At 38.5% G+C, this 13,394-nt stretch overlaps 4 protein-coding genes across 6 annotated transcripts in view; 2 read left to right on the forward strand and 2 right to left on the reverse strand.

Annotated features, from left to right (window-relative positions):
- Positions 1-6: 6 nt before the first annotated feature.
- The window catches only part of dib (Cytochrome P450 302a1, mitochondrial), a gene marked incomplete at its 3' end in the record, with an annotated part of 20,397 nt that continues 7,009 nt past the window's right edge, over positions 7-13,394 (reverse strand). Inside the window, exons 5-8 of the mRNA XM_018031579.2 lie at positions 976-1,126; positions 524-772; positions 165-392; positions 7-84 (exon numbers count right to left, since the gene is read on the reverse strand). Of these exons, the coding sequence (XP_017887068.2) occupies positions 7-84; positions 165-392; positions 524-772; positions 976-1,126 (706 nt within the window). The remainder of the gene's footprint in view (positions 85-164; positions 393-523; positions 773-975; positions 1,127-13,394) is intronic.
- The window catches only part of LOC108629140 (retinol dehydrogenase 12), a 24,172-nt gene continuing 11,479 nt past the window's right edge, over positions 702-13,394 (forward strand). Inside the window, exon 1 of one of the 3 annotated variants that reach the window (XM_018031578.2) lies at positions 702-763. The gene's annotated coding sequence lies outside the window, so the exon portion shown is untranslated. Of the gene's footprint in view, positions 764-836; positions 856-978; positions 1,051-13,394 lie in introns of those variants that run through there. The other 2 variants (XM_018031576.2, XM_018031577.2) reach the window with 2 other exon arrangements.
- Hcs (holocarboxylase synthetase-like protein) lies at positions 1,713-4,931 on the forward strand. Its single transcript, XM_026817042.1, has 5 exons — positions 1,713-1,726; positions 1,786-2,091; positions 2,164-2,298; positions 2,795-4,261; positions 4,485-4,931. The coding sequence occupies exons 1-5, from the start codon at positions 1,713-1,715 to the stop codon at positions 4,654-4,656; spliced, it is 2,094 nt and encodes a 697-aa protein (XP_026672843.1). The 3' UTR covers positions 4,657-4,931.
- LOC108629142 (endocuticle structural glycoprotein SgAbd-2) lies at positions 7,474-9,150 on the reverse strand. Its single transcript, XM_018031581.2, has 4 exons — positions 9,047-9,150; positions 8,469-8,611; positions 8,144-8,288; positions 7,474-7,843 (listed from the first exon to the last, which is right to left on the reverse strand). Exons 1-4 carry the CDS (start codon positions 9,056-9,058, stop codon positions 7,619-7,621), a joined length of 525 nt encoding a protein of 174 aa, XP_017887070.1. The 5' UTR covers positions 9,059-9,150; the 3' UTR covers positions 7,474-7,618.

Consider the following 13,394-nt stretch of genomic DNA (forward strand, 5'->3'; position numbering starts at 1 on the left):
CAGCGGAGCGTTCGGTTTATTAATCAAAACGGACGTCATGCCGAGTTCATTCCCATCCCACCGAAACTTCAACCTCTGACATATCTACAATTAAAAACATGTAAAAATTAATACGTACGATAATTCATTCCAGGGAATATAATTACACATTTTTTACGCCTTACCCTCAATAATAAGACCTGCATGTTTTGTTCCGCGAAACGTCTTGCAATGCAAGATCTAGGCCCGTGACCGAACGGTAGCAGAACGTAGGGATGAACCGATTTACCAGGATTCAATCGTTCATCACCTTCCGACTGATCGCGCAGCCACCGTTCCGGTATAAACGAGTCGGGCTCGTCAAAATATTCAGGGAGGCGACAAATAATTTGATTCTGCGTCACGACGACGGTCTATAATAAATTTTGCAATGTTTAAACGATTAAAAAAAAATGTTATTTCGTATAAATATCTGCGGTCTAATTAAAATTCTAAAGACTTGATTGCTCCTCTACTTTAATATTATAATGTGCGTGAAGCTGACCCCTTTTGGTACCAGATAGCCATTGAGAACGACGTCGGTTTGTAAAATTCGGCCAATGCCCACGGATATTGGGTTCAACCGGAGACTCTCTTTTATCACGGCCTTTGTATAAGACGCGTTCCGTATAGCGTCCGCAGTTAACGGTTGATCGGCACAAGTTAACAAGCGTTCAGCCTCAGATCGCAATTTCTCTTGAACGTGCTCGTTTCTCGCGAGGTGATACAGGCAAAAAGCTGTACTGTAAGTCGTCTAAAATCAGTTCGTTCATCTAAATTAAACTTTTAACTAAATGCTCTACACGTATAGAGTCGAAATAGTTCTTGGAATAAATAGTGAGTCTGTATTTGTACATAAATTTTGTTGTAGTATAAGCGCAGCAAGTGAACATCGATTTTTGATAGTGATCTTTTCTATATTCTAATTTTAAGATCCGTGTGAATTACAGTACTTACTGTGTCTATACCAGCGAGTAGCATGTCGCAAGCCATGCCAACGATGTCCTTAATGTCAATGGCAGGGTTCTCGAAGTAAGCGTTTAGCAATGACTTATTCTGCCTCGATTTCGCATCTATCTTCTTGCGAGATACCAAGTCTAACGCTACCCTAATGCATAAAACAGTATAAAATTCAACATGTAAATAAGACAATTCAATAATTCATTCAAAATCGACCTGTGTTTTAATTGTTATAATCCATCTATTTAGAATNATTATATTCTACCAATATTTTATCAACGAGTCAGTAAAGAAACGTAGAAAATTCTCCAGTAGCGCGATTGATTTTATTACAAAGTTCATTTTGCTTTCTCAGATAATGCGGACTCATGCGGTTTTTATAAAATCATCAAACGACATATCATCGTATTTGAATATTTCTTACTAAGTCATCGTGTGTACGTTAGAATTTCTTACCAATCAGGGGTAAATATTTGTAAAACGTCCCGATGATTGGGAAGGATTTTGGGCCAGGTATATCACTAAACGGTTTTGCTTCACATTTTTCTTTCTCGATTTCAACTTTCACGTTATCAGAATAGAACTTGCACATCCTCTTCCTTTTCACAAACACGTACCTCCTCGAGTACATTGCACAAAAATTAATAAATTCTTGATTAATGATAAATAATGTATTTCAGTTTTTTCATTTACTGGTGGATTTATTTTATTAAAAAAAAAATACAGATACTGTAATGATTTATGGATTGTTTTAAAAATATATTGTTTAGAGCTCCATTGNATACATATAACAATAATGTTATAAAGTTATTATCGTCGTTTTCCAGATAATAAAAGTCGAAGCGAGGTTTCCACACCGATTTCGGCAAAAGCTCAGCTCGAGTACCAATCACTTTCGGACGAAGCAGTTGAAGATACCATTGAATACAAAGGTGTTCCACATTCCGGGAGCAAGTCGTTGGACACGCTCGATAATTTAGACGATTTAGCCGATACTATAAAAACAAAACAAGCCTCTTGCAGCGATATCAAAGAGAAGAATAAACCTTTCGACGAGAAAGCGTTCTATGATACCAAACGTACTCAGAAGGCAGCTTCTACGAGTGCCATAAAGTGAGTACATATAAGTATACTTGCGACAGAAAAATGCAATTGTCTTTGATAACATCCTGTTTCTTTCTAAAGGAGTTCTATGACGGAGATAACGAAGAAATTATCGACGAAGAATGTGAAGCCACCGAATATTTTAATATACGCTGACAGCTTGATAGCGAGAAATAACGTGAAAACTGCGTTGAAGAAATTCTTAGGAACAGAAAGGTATGTATCACGACGCACTATTCTTTATAATCAAATTACAGTTTCACCAGTGGCTCGATCAACGGCTTCATGAAGATAAAGAAAAAAAATTTTTTTTAATGTGTTTTATTTACTTTCCTGCTCCCCTCTTTTTAAAAGCTCATTTATTTTGTGCATCTTATATATTTTTTGTCCGTTCATAATTTTTGTATAATATTATTACAACCAGGGAAAAATCACGTCACTCGCGTTTACTCGTTCGTACTTGTTTTATCTATTTTTCTTACGTCATTTTCCTCTCATCAAACCAGCAGTGCATGTGGTATCATTTGTTACGCGCACAGTTGCCCCGAATCCCGTGCAGGAATGATCAGTTGGGACTTCCCGAAGAGATACCGATCATCATACTCCTTTTCCCAAAATACCTGCAAGAACATCCGACGCAGCTTAAGATTCCTATCCCGATCTGAAGGGAACGAAGAGCATGAACTTTTGAAACTACACTATTTGCGACCAGGTACACCATTTATGCCTTGTCCTCTTCGGAGGCTCGGAACGATGCCTGGATAGAGAACGCCGTGTTGGTGGTCGTCTGCGGGAACGTAGGCAGCGAGATTGGGAACCGCATCGTCGAGTACATCCTCCGCGGCGGTAAACTCTTAGCTCTGTGCTCGGACATAATCCACATCCTGCTTCCGTTGTTCAAAACTGCCGAGGTCCGGGAGAACGAGCTCGTCCACTTTTCTTACGGAAAATGGAAGAACGTCCGAATGATGCACCATATATTCTGCTATCAAGCCTCCCCCGTCAGGACGAAATTCTCCCAGGATCAGAAGGACCCTTCGACACCCTCTTCCATAAGCATCAAAGACAAAAAAGGAAACACGCATGTTTTCGAATTAAAAGTCCTCGGAACGGAGGAGACCTGGCATACGCCGAGCATTTTATTAGCGACGCTTCCCAGCAGCGGGGGAAAAGTAGTCTTCTCGCAGATTCATTTAGAAGTGGATCCGATGGAGTACGAATTAGAGGAGAGCAAATTTGCCGCTTTAAAAGAGAGCAACGAGACCAGATTAGAAATTTTCAATGACTTATTGAAGGTCCATCTTGGAATTGAAATCAGTAACGGTACCAAGACGTCTGGTGCTGTGAATTACACCCCAGCTTTCTTTTTGGGTCGTCACGAATCTAAGTTGGAAATGCTTGAGAAATTGAAAGACATAATGCAGAACGATACGTTGAAAACGTCGAAATTGGAGATTCAGTTTTGTCGGAGCGCGACCTCTCGCTCGGCCTCTTCCACTTTTCTTCCAATTATGATGCATCAGTGTCCCGAAAACTTCTCCACCGTGGAATACTTCGACAGCCTGAAGACCTCAGAGCTGGGACGTTTGGTGATCTACGCGGACGTGATGACATCATCTATGGACGTATTTAACGGGCACAAGTTGCGGCATGGCTTGGCTGTGATCGTACGTCAACAGACAAACGGTAAGGGAAGAGGGACGAATGTATGGCTAAATCCGGAAGGATCCGCCACGTTCACTTTACAACTTCATATAAAAATGAACACCATTGTCGGGCAAAGAATATCGATCTTACAACATTTAATCTCCGTCGCGATCATATCCGCATTTAAAAGCCAACCTGGTTACGAAGAATTGGATCTGCGACTCAAGTGGCCTAATGATATTTACGTTGGCAATATAAAAATTGGAGGGATGCTAATAACCACGCAGGTATTATCGAATTTGCTTGTCTGCAACGTGGGGATCGGCTTCAATTTGTTTAATACGGAGCCCACGATCTGCATCAAGGATATCATCAATGAGTTCAATCGAACATTTGGCAAGAACGTGAAGATGATTTCGTACGAACAATACTTTGCTATTGTCTTTAATGAGATCGAAAGATGGCTGGACGTTATGCAAAGCGGAGATGTCGATCTCTTCTTGGATGCTTATTACGAATATTGGATGCACAGGTAAGTGCTTTTACTATCTTTTAATATAACGTTTAATAATCGATGTAATGCTTAATACAATATTTGGTGTGATTTTTTTTATAATGTTCAATGCGATAATTGATATAATTTATAAAACGATAATCAATATAATGATACATTTGTATAAAATAAAGTAATGAACTATTTCATGTTAGACGAATTGAATGGGAGTTTTTATCAAGATCTAACGTTTCGTTTATAGTGATACGGAGGTGACGGTGTTGTCGGCGTCAGGCACGTCTCAAAACGTTAAAATTTTAGGCATAGACGAGTTTGGATATTTACGTGTGCGCGGGGAAGATGGGACGCTGTTCTCCGTCCATCCGGACGGGAACACCTTTGATTGTTTGAAAGGTCTCATTGCTCCGAAGTAAACGAATATCAAAGTAGATATTGTTAAACATTTTCTAATAGCTATATGTGTACATGTACACTGTTCTCATTTTTTATTTTTGTACGTTGCGTATATGCATATGTACGCGCATGTATAAATGTACTTGAATCTCATTGAAGAAGCATTCCATGTCATTTTTGTTGTTCTTAAGTTATTTCGCGTATGTTCTACGGTAATATTGAATTGTTGTTACACGAATCGATGTACTGTTTCACGCCAAAGAAATAATAAAGCATTATTGAATTAAATCACCAATTCCTGTGTTATTATTTAAATTATTAAGATGTTTAATCCGATTCATAAATGAGCTTTGAAACGCTTGCATCCTGGAATCGGGAAGTTTATTACATTCTAAACGTCTCGCCCTGTAGTGAGAAAGGCGACCGGCAAATTTTTTCAACCGATTTGACGTAATTGAAACGTCGTTAAAAATTCAAGTGCGCTAAGAGGTTGTATTTTCATGCGTTCAAATCTTTGAAATGAGTGAAACTTATCCCCAAACTGGAAAGGACGCAGATGTAGACAATAATTTGATCAAAATTAGTAACTCCGTTCTCTACAGACTCAAGTGTGGTAAGTAGCTACTCAAAACATGTTTGAATGAACTTTCTATCGTTACTTAACATTCTGATTGACGTATAAAAAGTAATGTGATAAATGTGAAGATAGTAAGGTTGATACTGCGACTTCGGAAAGCCAATGGCTGGATAAATTAGCTACCCTCGATTGGGAGCATACAATTGCGACAGGCCTAGATATCACCCAAACTGAGAAACTTTTAAACCACATAAGCTCCACTTACGTGACTACAAGCACTCAGCTTAAGTGTCCTTTCGACACAATTAAAGTACGGATTCAAAGCCCAAATTAATACAATATAATTTAACGTATTACGATCTTTTAAATAACTGGATATAAAGTATACATAATTGACGATTGATAATTAATTGATTAGTTGACAGAATGTTTGAAGTACAATAAGGGTAACACGATTGTCTGTGAGCCAGAAGTGGAAAGATTTAAACAGTGCGTCGACAAGGCGTTGCACGATACGGTCGCTACAAAAATGCCGCTGGGATCAAGAGCGAAGACGGGAAGTTACACGGAGAGGTTCGAACGAATGTATCAATTGTGACTCTCATGCAATATGTGTGTATAACTTAACAGATATGCTCTACTAACGAATTTTTAATAAAAATAAAATCTGTTAACATAACATTAAAATATATGAACAAATGTGTTGCACGGCTTACAATTAGAAAATTATCTCGCGCATTTTGGTGCATATATAATGAGGAAAAATCAATGTATTTTTTAATCTCAATCGGGATTTCACAAATATTTTATTTCGAAAATCCTCAGTCCAACAAATAACGTACATACTGTAATTTGTATTTAATATATCGCGTGCGAAAAGTGGCTAAAATTTCGCTGAAAGATAGCGTTTGATAACGTTTATTGCGCTACCGTGCAACGGAAAATCAGCTACAAGTATCAGCAGACGAACGGGGAAAAAACAATGAAACACAGAACGTAACGTGTAATCGTAACCCCTCCGTTAAGCGGTTTGATATTACGGGAAAGCATGTTGATTGAAGTTCAGTTGCACCATGCCTCCGGGGTGGTACACGTAACGTAATGCAAAGGAGGTGAAGATTGCGGCGAAACGAAGAAGAAGAAGAAGAAGAGGGTCGGGCCGTCAGATGAGCGCAGGTGAAAGTGTACGTGCCTGTCGGATCTCTTTCATTATCTCACATTTTCTCGTTGTTGCGGATCATCCCGGTCAAGGACTGCCCGATCGCAACCTGGGCGGAGTCCGTGGACTTCCTTTCTTTCAATTTCAATGGCTCATCCACTTGCCGTCGCGCGTGCAACCGAAACGACAAATAACAGTGTCACGCAGAATTTTACTTACAGAAAAATGTAACACCCGTTTCAACAGTTACTACGAATGGGAACTTTTTATTAATCGTTTAAAGAATTCACTGCAGATGATGGATTACTACATTGACGAATATAAATTATAGAATCGTACTTTCAGTAAATACACAATTTATCTCGATGATTTGACATCCTTCGCTTTATATCAATCCTTATTACATGATCATTTACCAACGAGGTCTAAGATCAGACCGTTGAAACCAGTAGTACTAGTACTACCTGTTTGACAAACAAGCGACAAAGTGAATTGACCTAATCGTCACAAGTACGAAATAGTAATTTAAGAAGAACGTGACAGTAATTATGAAAGCATCCGATACTTTAAGTTGGAAAATTTTGCAAACGCGTTACGTGGCCCGTAGGGAACGTTTCGAAAAGATCACTTGTCTGAAAGATCACTGGTTCTATGATAGGTATGTTCATAATGTATGAAATGTTATAACGACGATCCTGCATAACGTCATCCGGATTATGTAACTCGCATTACATAAATACGTCGGGTAGATTTGAATAAATTAACCCTAGGGCAGCACAGCGTTCAATAAATAATGGCAGTGTTACAATTAATAGTTATAATTTATTGGCTGTTATTAAGAAATCGAATACATAATTCGAGCTCACTTTTAAATGTTAAGGGAGATCAGTATACGAAATGCTAAAGGTAAAGTGCGGAAAGAATCAACAAAAACTGTCATCTGATATAATATATTTATTGATTTTGTTAAAAACGAACTTGATTTTGTTGAAGTACAGAAATTAATTAATTTTATTTAAAATACGATTCTTATAATTAGTGATTTTGTGTAAGATTTCTTACTGGCTATAAAGAAATGATGGAAGAACAGATAGAAGGGTGTATAAATAAAGAAGAGGTAAAACCATTTATTCATTTCATAGTGACTGTTATATACATATGTAAATACGTATCAGGCCAGGATAAAGGGCAGTAAGGCTTAGAAGCTCCACTTTCGCGTTTCGAATCAGTTGATACAATAGTTTATTTAATATCTTCGATAAGGATTCGGGTTGTACGGTTGTCTGTAGTCGCCCGAGTCATCGCCGGGGCCTGGCGGATTCGCGGCCAGGGCTCTTCTGATTGCCTCGGGGATCGGTGGCGGGGTCGGTAGATGAGCACCCTGAGCGTGGAAACCGTTCTCGTCGGCCGTGTACTCAAGGGTAATGGGTGTGCCATCCGGAGCTGTGTACGAGTACCTACCCTGGACGACCTGCGAAGTCGCGAAATTATTACACTTTGCAGTTTGCGCCTTTTACTAAAAAAAATCAATTCGAAGGACTGGCGTGAGGCAAGGCGAGCGATGCAAGTACACTTGTGCTCGGCTGCTCTCAACGAGTGTGCTTCTAGCATAAAATCCATTTCTATCTAGATCTCATTTTTCAAATATGTATTATAATCTCGTAACGGCCTTGAACTTAATTTTCGGTCGAGGTAACTTTGAATTGTGATCTTAATAGGCATATTTTAATTAAATGAAAATTTCGTATGAGTATTCGTTGTGAATCTTTACCTCGCTCTGGCCTTGCGGAGTTCCTTGAGGACGTCCACTCTCGGAGACCGAAATCCCGTTTTCGGTATCGTAGCTGAACGTGTAAGACCCGTCGGGATAGGTATCCTTCTGTTGGCTACGAATAGCTATAAATCTCCCAGGAGAGCTGTGGGAGAATCAGCAAAAAGATTAATCCTTTTCTTCTTCTAGTGCAATTTTAGTTAGATTCTCAAGAAGTAATCTTCTTTAAATAAGAAAATAAAATTTCGTGAATCAATACAAATGCTCTATAGAATTTTGGAAATTTTAATTAGTAATTTGAATAAATACAAATAATTGTTCGTACTTGTACTGGGGCGAGTATTGAGGGGCCGGTTGCGGTTGATAATCGGTCGGCCTGGGCTTCGGCCTGTAAGCGTTTTGATTTGGGAAACCCCGGTACGCACCATATTGCCCCACAGCGCATCCAATTAGAGTAAACGCCAATAACTATAATCGTAAGATTCATTTATATAAATAAATACTTTGATTCATTCGAATCTTGCGATACTTCAATGTCTTCCAACATCGTATTCTCTGTTTAAGAACAAAGATAATGATTGGGAGTTCGAATATTTGCATCCCTAGAGGGATTTTCGATTCGTGAAAAATTCGACGAAGTACTTAATTTTTATAATCGTCACACTGTGGATTTTTGTGCAAAATCAATATGATTTAAATCGAGTCATTCAATGAACATAAAATATTAAAAATCGTCCATTGCACAAAATGCAGGGTCCAACGATTCCTTTTGCAAAATCGCGTCTCGTTTGCATAAATATCCACAGTTTTACAGAACTTCTTTATTAATTCTGTTACTGTTTCACTCGGGTTCTAAATCACTCTTAGTACGCCGTTACAATGCGTGTAGAACAAACCACTCACTATGTACTGCATGACGCTAGTTGATGTTCCCCGACGTCCGTTTGTACAAGATCGAATCTGTTTTGAATCCGTGTACAAGTACCCGGCAGCATTTATATCGAAGACGGGTCATGAGGATCTTCCCTTCCCATTCTAATTCTTACCGTTCTCCTCTCTCGCCCTCGCGATTTTGCCCCACCTTTATCTCGCTCAGCATCTCGCGGGATTCGCGTTTCCTCCCATAAATCTCAAGTCAAGAATGCCAGACGGTAGCAGCTTGTTTGTCACCTGCCGGCAAATTCATCGGAGTACACGCGAATGTCGTTTCGACTAAATCTGGCAACCCCACTGGGTCAGAGGGTGGATGGAATTCGTTTTAAAAATATTTTACATATCCCATTATTTTTCCCATTTGGTTCCACATTATTTGGTTTCAAGTTGAACAACGTTTCATATTAATAACGTATATNGCTACTATTTTCAATTATGCCGATACAGTTTAACGTATTATACCGGTCCAGCATGGTGTTTATGCAAATTGGAGTGAAACTTTGTATCCTCTGAGATATCCTGAAGCTATCATTTTCGATGCATCCGTTCATTATTGTTGCAGTGCCATTTTTGTCATTTGGTTAACGACGTATGCAATTATTTTCATAGTTCAAAGGTACGGAAAGCAATTCTGACGTTCGCCCGCGGTTCAGATTCCACGCTGATGTTATTATAACAAACTGTGCGAAAGTAAAAGGGAGGGCTGAGGCACAGCTTGCTATTGACATTGTAGAGAAAGGGTAACATCGCTTTGTTACGCAAGAAAATATGCAGAATGCTATACTGTACGAATCGTAGTAATTTTACGTTTACAGTAAACACATGTAAAAATGGAATTACGATAGAATATGAGTAATGTAAAGAATGAAATCACGAAATGAATTTTCACCAAATTTTGTATTAGGCCGCTCGAAAACTAACATTACGCCTTTTTATTCTAAAAAGTTTCTAACTAGACTGCGGATTACATTTATTTATAACAAAACGTGTACATTCCGAAATTTATACAAAATTATGCAAATTAAGGTAGATACTTATTAGTCTTAGTACGTAAGTAGTCTTGGCTGGGTTCAATCACATGGCAGGTTCTAACGGATTAACATGTTATCGTCTGCGATCGGCTACGTTATCGAGGAAAACTTAATCGCGACACGACAGTTGCTCCTTTAACAATTGTAAACTGTATTGTATCTATGCGCCTCATAGATGAAGCGAAACGTAAAATTAAGTCTGACTAAATATTCCACGTGTTACCAAATGCAAGCATGAACGTTATTTAAAAAACGAGTTCTAGATTCCCAGTGAACTTCATGAACATAGTAGAACCTCCTAAATCCGATTCGTCTTTTCTCAGTTAAAATCAATTATTAGGATACAGACATTTTTTTAATAATAGCATAATCACTTTCTGGTAATGATTCTGAATATTATTCAATAGAGATCTGATGATTTGTTTGAAAAATCATTTTTTAATATCGAGATCTAAAAGTCTCTGATGGTTAGGAGACAAGAGGCTCTACTAGATTAACAATCAAGAAACGTGTTCAGTATCGTCTGTAGGGTTCCTCCTCTTCAGGGTGAGCCGCGTTGTGAGCCAAGGCGCGTTGTATCGCCACTGGGATCGGGGGTGGTGTGGGCAAATGTGCGCCGTTCGCTTGAAAACCGTTCTCGTCGGCAGTGTACGTGAGTAAAATTGGCGTACCGTCTGGAGCAGTATAACTATACTGTCCACGGACAGATTCTATTTGATTAGGCCCGGCGTACTTCGGTACACCTTGTTCGGCTACCGATATCCCATTCTCCGTGTCGTAACTGTAACAGAAATAAAAAGAAACGATAATGTCAGAGTTAGCAATTTTTATATTAATTTTTAATAATAATTATATTTAAGAATAAACTAATAAATTTACTTATATTTAAAAATAAAATAATAAATTTAAGAATAATAATTATATNGTATTTAATTATTAAACAAAATCACCTGTAGGTGTATTACTCACAAGAATCTTCATGACGAGAGGGGCAGAGATCAATATTCACTATCCTCGGAATGAAGTCGAGTACCACGAGGTTCGCGACGCGCTTTTCAAAATCTGATAAAGCACTCGTGTTTTCGTGAAGATTTGTGTCACGTAAAGACGAGGTTGGGTCTGTCTAGCGATGGCCGCGAATAAGAATACAGGACGAAACGGATCTCGTCGCGGTTTTATACTATCCGACTACTTCCTTTCCGCCCCGCCACTTATCTATCCGAACATACAGAAGGTGAGAGAATATGTTTAGACAATTCCTGTAATTCGTAAACTGTGGAAACGAAGCGCGTGCACTTCTGAAAGGAATTAACGAGAGGAACCTGCTGGTTTTCTACAAGATAACATCTTTAAAGCATCGATTTTAAAGATCAAGCAAATGCAGATCATTTCTTCTTCTACCCTATGGATATCATAACACGTATACAATTGACATCTTTTGGTGTATAATATAAATCAATTTTTTTTCACTTTTCACATCTCTTAATGATCAACCCTGTGTACTAATATAATTTATATAAAACATTACATAGCTGAATATATACAATTTTTATTGCTTAATAATAAAGAGATTCACAGGTGCTCGTGGGATGTACTATCTTGTCTGCTTGTATACAATAAGCTATAAACGATGAGTAATGAATGAACTGCGGATTCTTACACCTTAAGAATTTTAGGTATGTAAAAAAATATTTAAAGTGTCAACACCTATGCATAATATTCATTTTCTCTCTTTATATACTAAATATTCTTATATGACTATGGGAACCTGTGGAGGGTTAAAACCTGCTGTTTAAATCGAAATTCATTTAAGTACAAATGGAACAGCTGTATTCTACGTGAAATCTAATCAAAAGGTCTAAGAGCGTTTGACCTCGGCACGGGATTCAGATCGCCGGATTTGCCACGGATCATCATCATCATCATCGCATCTCGCAGGGCGTATCCCATTCCTTTCACTGCGTTCATCGCGAGCAGGATGCAACGCAACGGTCTTGCGACTTGCGACACTCCCCAAGCCACCTGACGCACCTCCTCCCCTTTGTTCAATCCCTTTCCCCAAATCCACATTTCTTCCCATATACATGAATATGATATATTACTAAAAAAAAAAAAATACAATTCTTGAGATGTCCTTTGAGATGTTCAAAAAACGAATGAAATATTACATTTCTTTTACTCTTCAATAATAATAACGTGTCCATATATGCAATCCATGTATTCATGTACATCAAAGTTTTATGAATCCACCAAATCTGAAGTCTTATTACATAAATCTTTTATAATGATTCGGCCATGGATTGAGCGTACATGAAAAATGCGTACTGTGCTATTACAGTTACAACAGCATGGAAACCGGTGGAGGGTCAGAAAATGCAATAGTGCTTAAGAGATCTCCTTTGCCATTGCTCAACGATCTTATACAATTAATCCACTTGGTATCGAATTCTACGGTAACCCGGCACTCTGTCACTGACTCATGAGCAATAGGAAGGCTATTAAATTTTTTTATTACGGTCGCTTTATTACGGTAACATTTGCATTTCAATGGACCTACTGAGCTTCTGCTCCGCGTCCCTTTTGTGCTTCGGACAATTCCTACCGAAGAAGAAAGCGGTCAATACTTGCATAAAAGGTGAATAGAATTCTATTAGAGGTAAAATTATATAAATGGGACAGAAGACATATTTTGGGTCGTTTATTAATTATTCAGTATGTGTCAGATGATAGATAATGTACCCTGTCACGTTTCGTCTTAACTGAACATACGTTTCATGTAAAATAATGTATTTATTATTTATAAGATGATCTGATATTGGTTATTACTAAAGAATGTTACGGTGAGGAATGCCGGGCCGGCGGACAAACCTCGGAGCGGGGGTTTATCGATTATTATCTTTATTGTTCATCGAATGAAGATGGGTGGGTCGGGAAACCGACGAATCTCTCAGCTTATTGCGGCGAGGCGTGATATGACCTCTCAGTTATGCTGCGCTCGGCATTAGCTAATCGTAAGAAGAGCACACGATGCCATGATTCGCCTTCGGATCATCGTTTCTCTCCGCTGCATCAACCGTATTATGACTGCTTACGATCCATTGTTGTGTTGTGAAACGGAAAAGTTTATTACAATCCATTGTTACCGCGTTTTATTATATTTTTAATCATGAAAATCTTGTTCAATCAACAAATGTCGTTCCTCGGTTCGCGTCATAATTATTACTAGTCATCCAACAATTCACTTGGGCAACTTCATCAAGTGATAATATTAAATGATTGCATTAGGT

The sequence above is a fragment of the Ceratina calcarata genome, unplaced genomic scaffold (genome assembly GCF_001652005.2).
Source record: "Ceratina calcarata isolate Rehan_Ccalc_2016 unplaced genomic scaffold, ASM165200v1 scaffold554.2, whole genome shotgun sequence".
Classification (NCBI taxonomy): Eukaryota; Metazoa; Arthropoda; class Insecta; order Hymenoptera; family Apidae; genus Ceratina; species Ceratina calcarata.

What these genes read in the sequence shown, in the direction of transcription:
- Hcs (XM_026817042.1), top strand. An exon ending in GCTTCTACGAGTGCCATAAA is followed by an intron (nt 2,092 to 2,163) that starts GTGAGTACATAT and finishes TTCTTTCTAAAG; the next exon opens with GAGTTCTATGACGGAGATAA. An exon ending in AAATTCTTAGGAACAGAAAG is followed by an intron (nt 2,299 to 2,794) that starts GTATGTATCACG and finishes ATTTGCGACCAG; the next exon opens with GTACACCATTTATGCCTTGT.
- LOC108629142 (XM_018031581.2), bottom strand. An exon ending in CAATACTCGCCCCAGTACAA is followed by an intron (nt 8,289 to 8,468) that starts GTACGAACAATT and finishes ATTCTCCCACAG; the next exon opens with CTCTCCTGGGAGATTTATAG. An exon ending in CTCCGCAAGGCCAGAGCGAG is followed by an intron (nt 7,844 to 8,143) that starts GTAAAGATTCAC and finishes GCGACTTCGCAG; the next exon opens with GTCGTCCAGGGTAGGTACTC.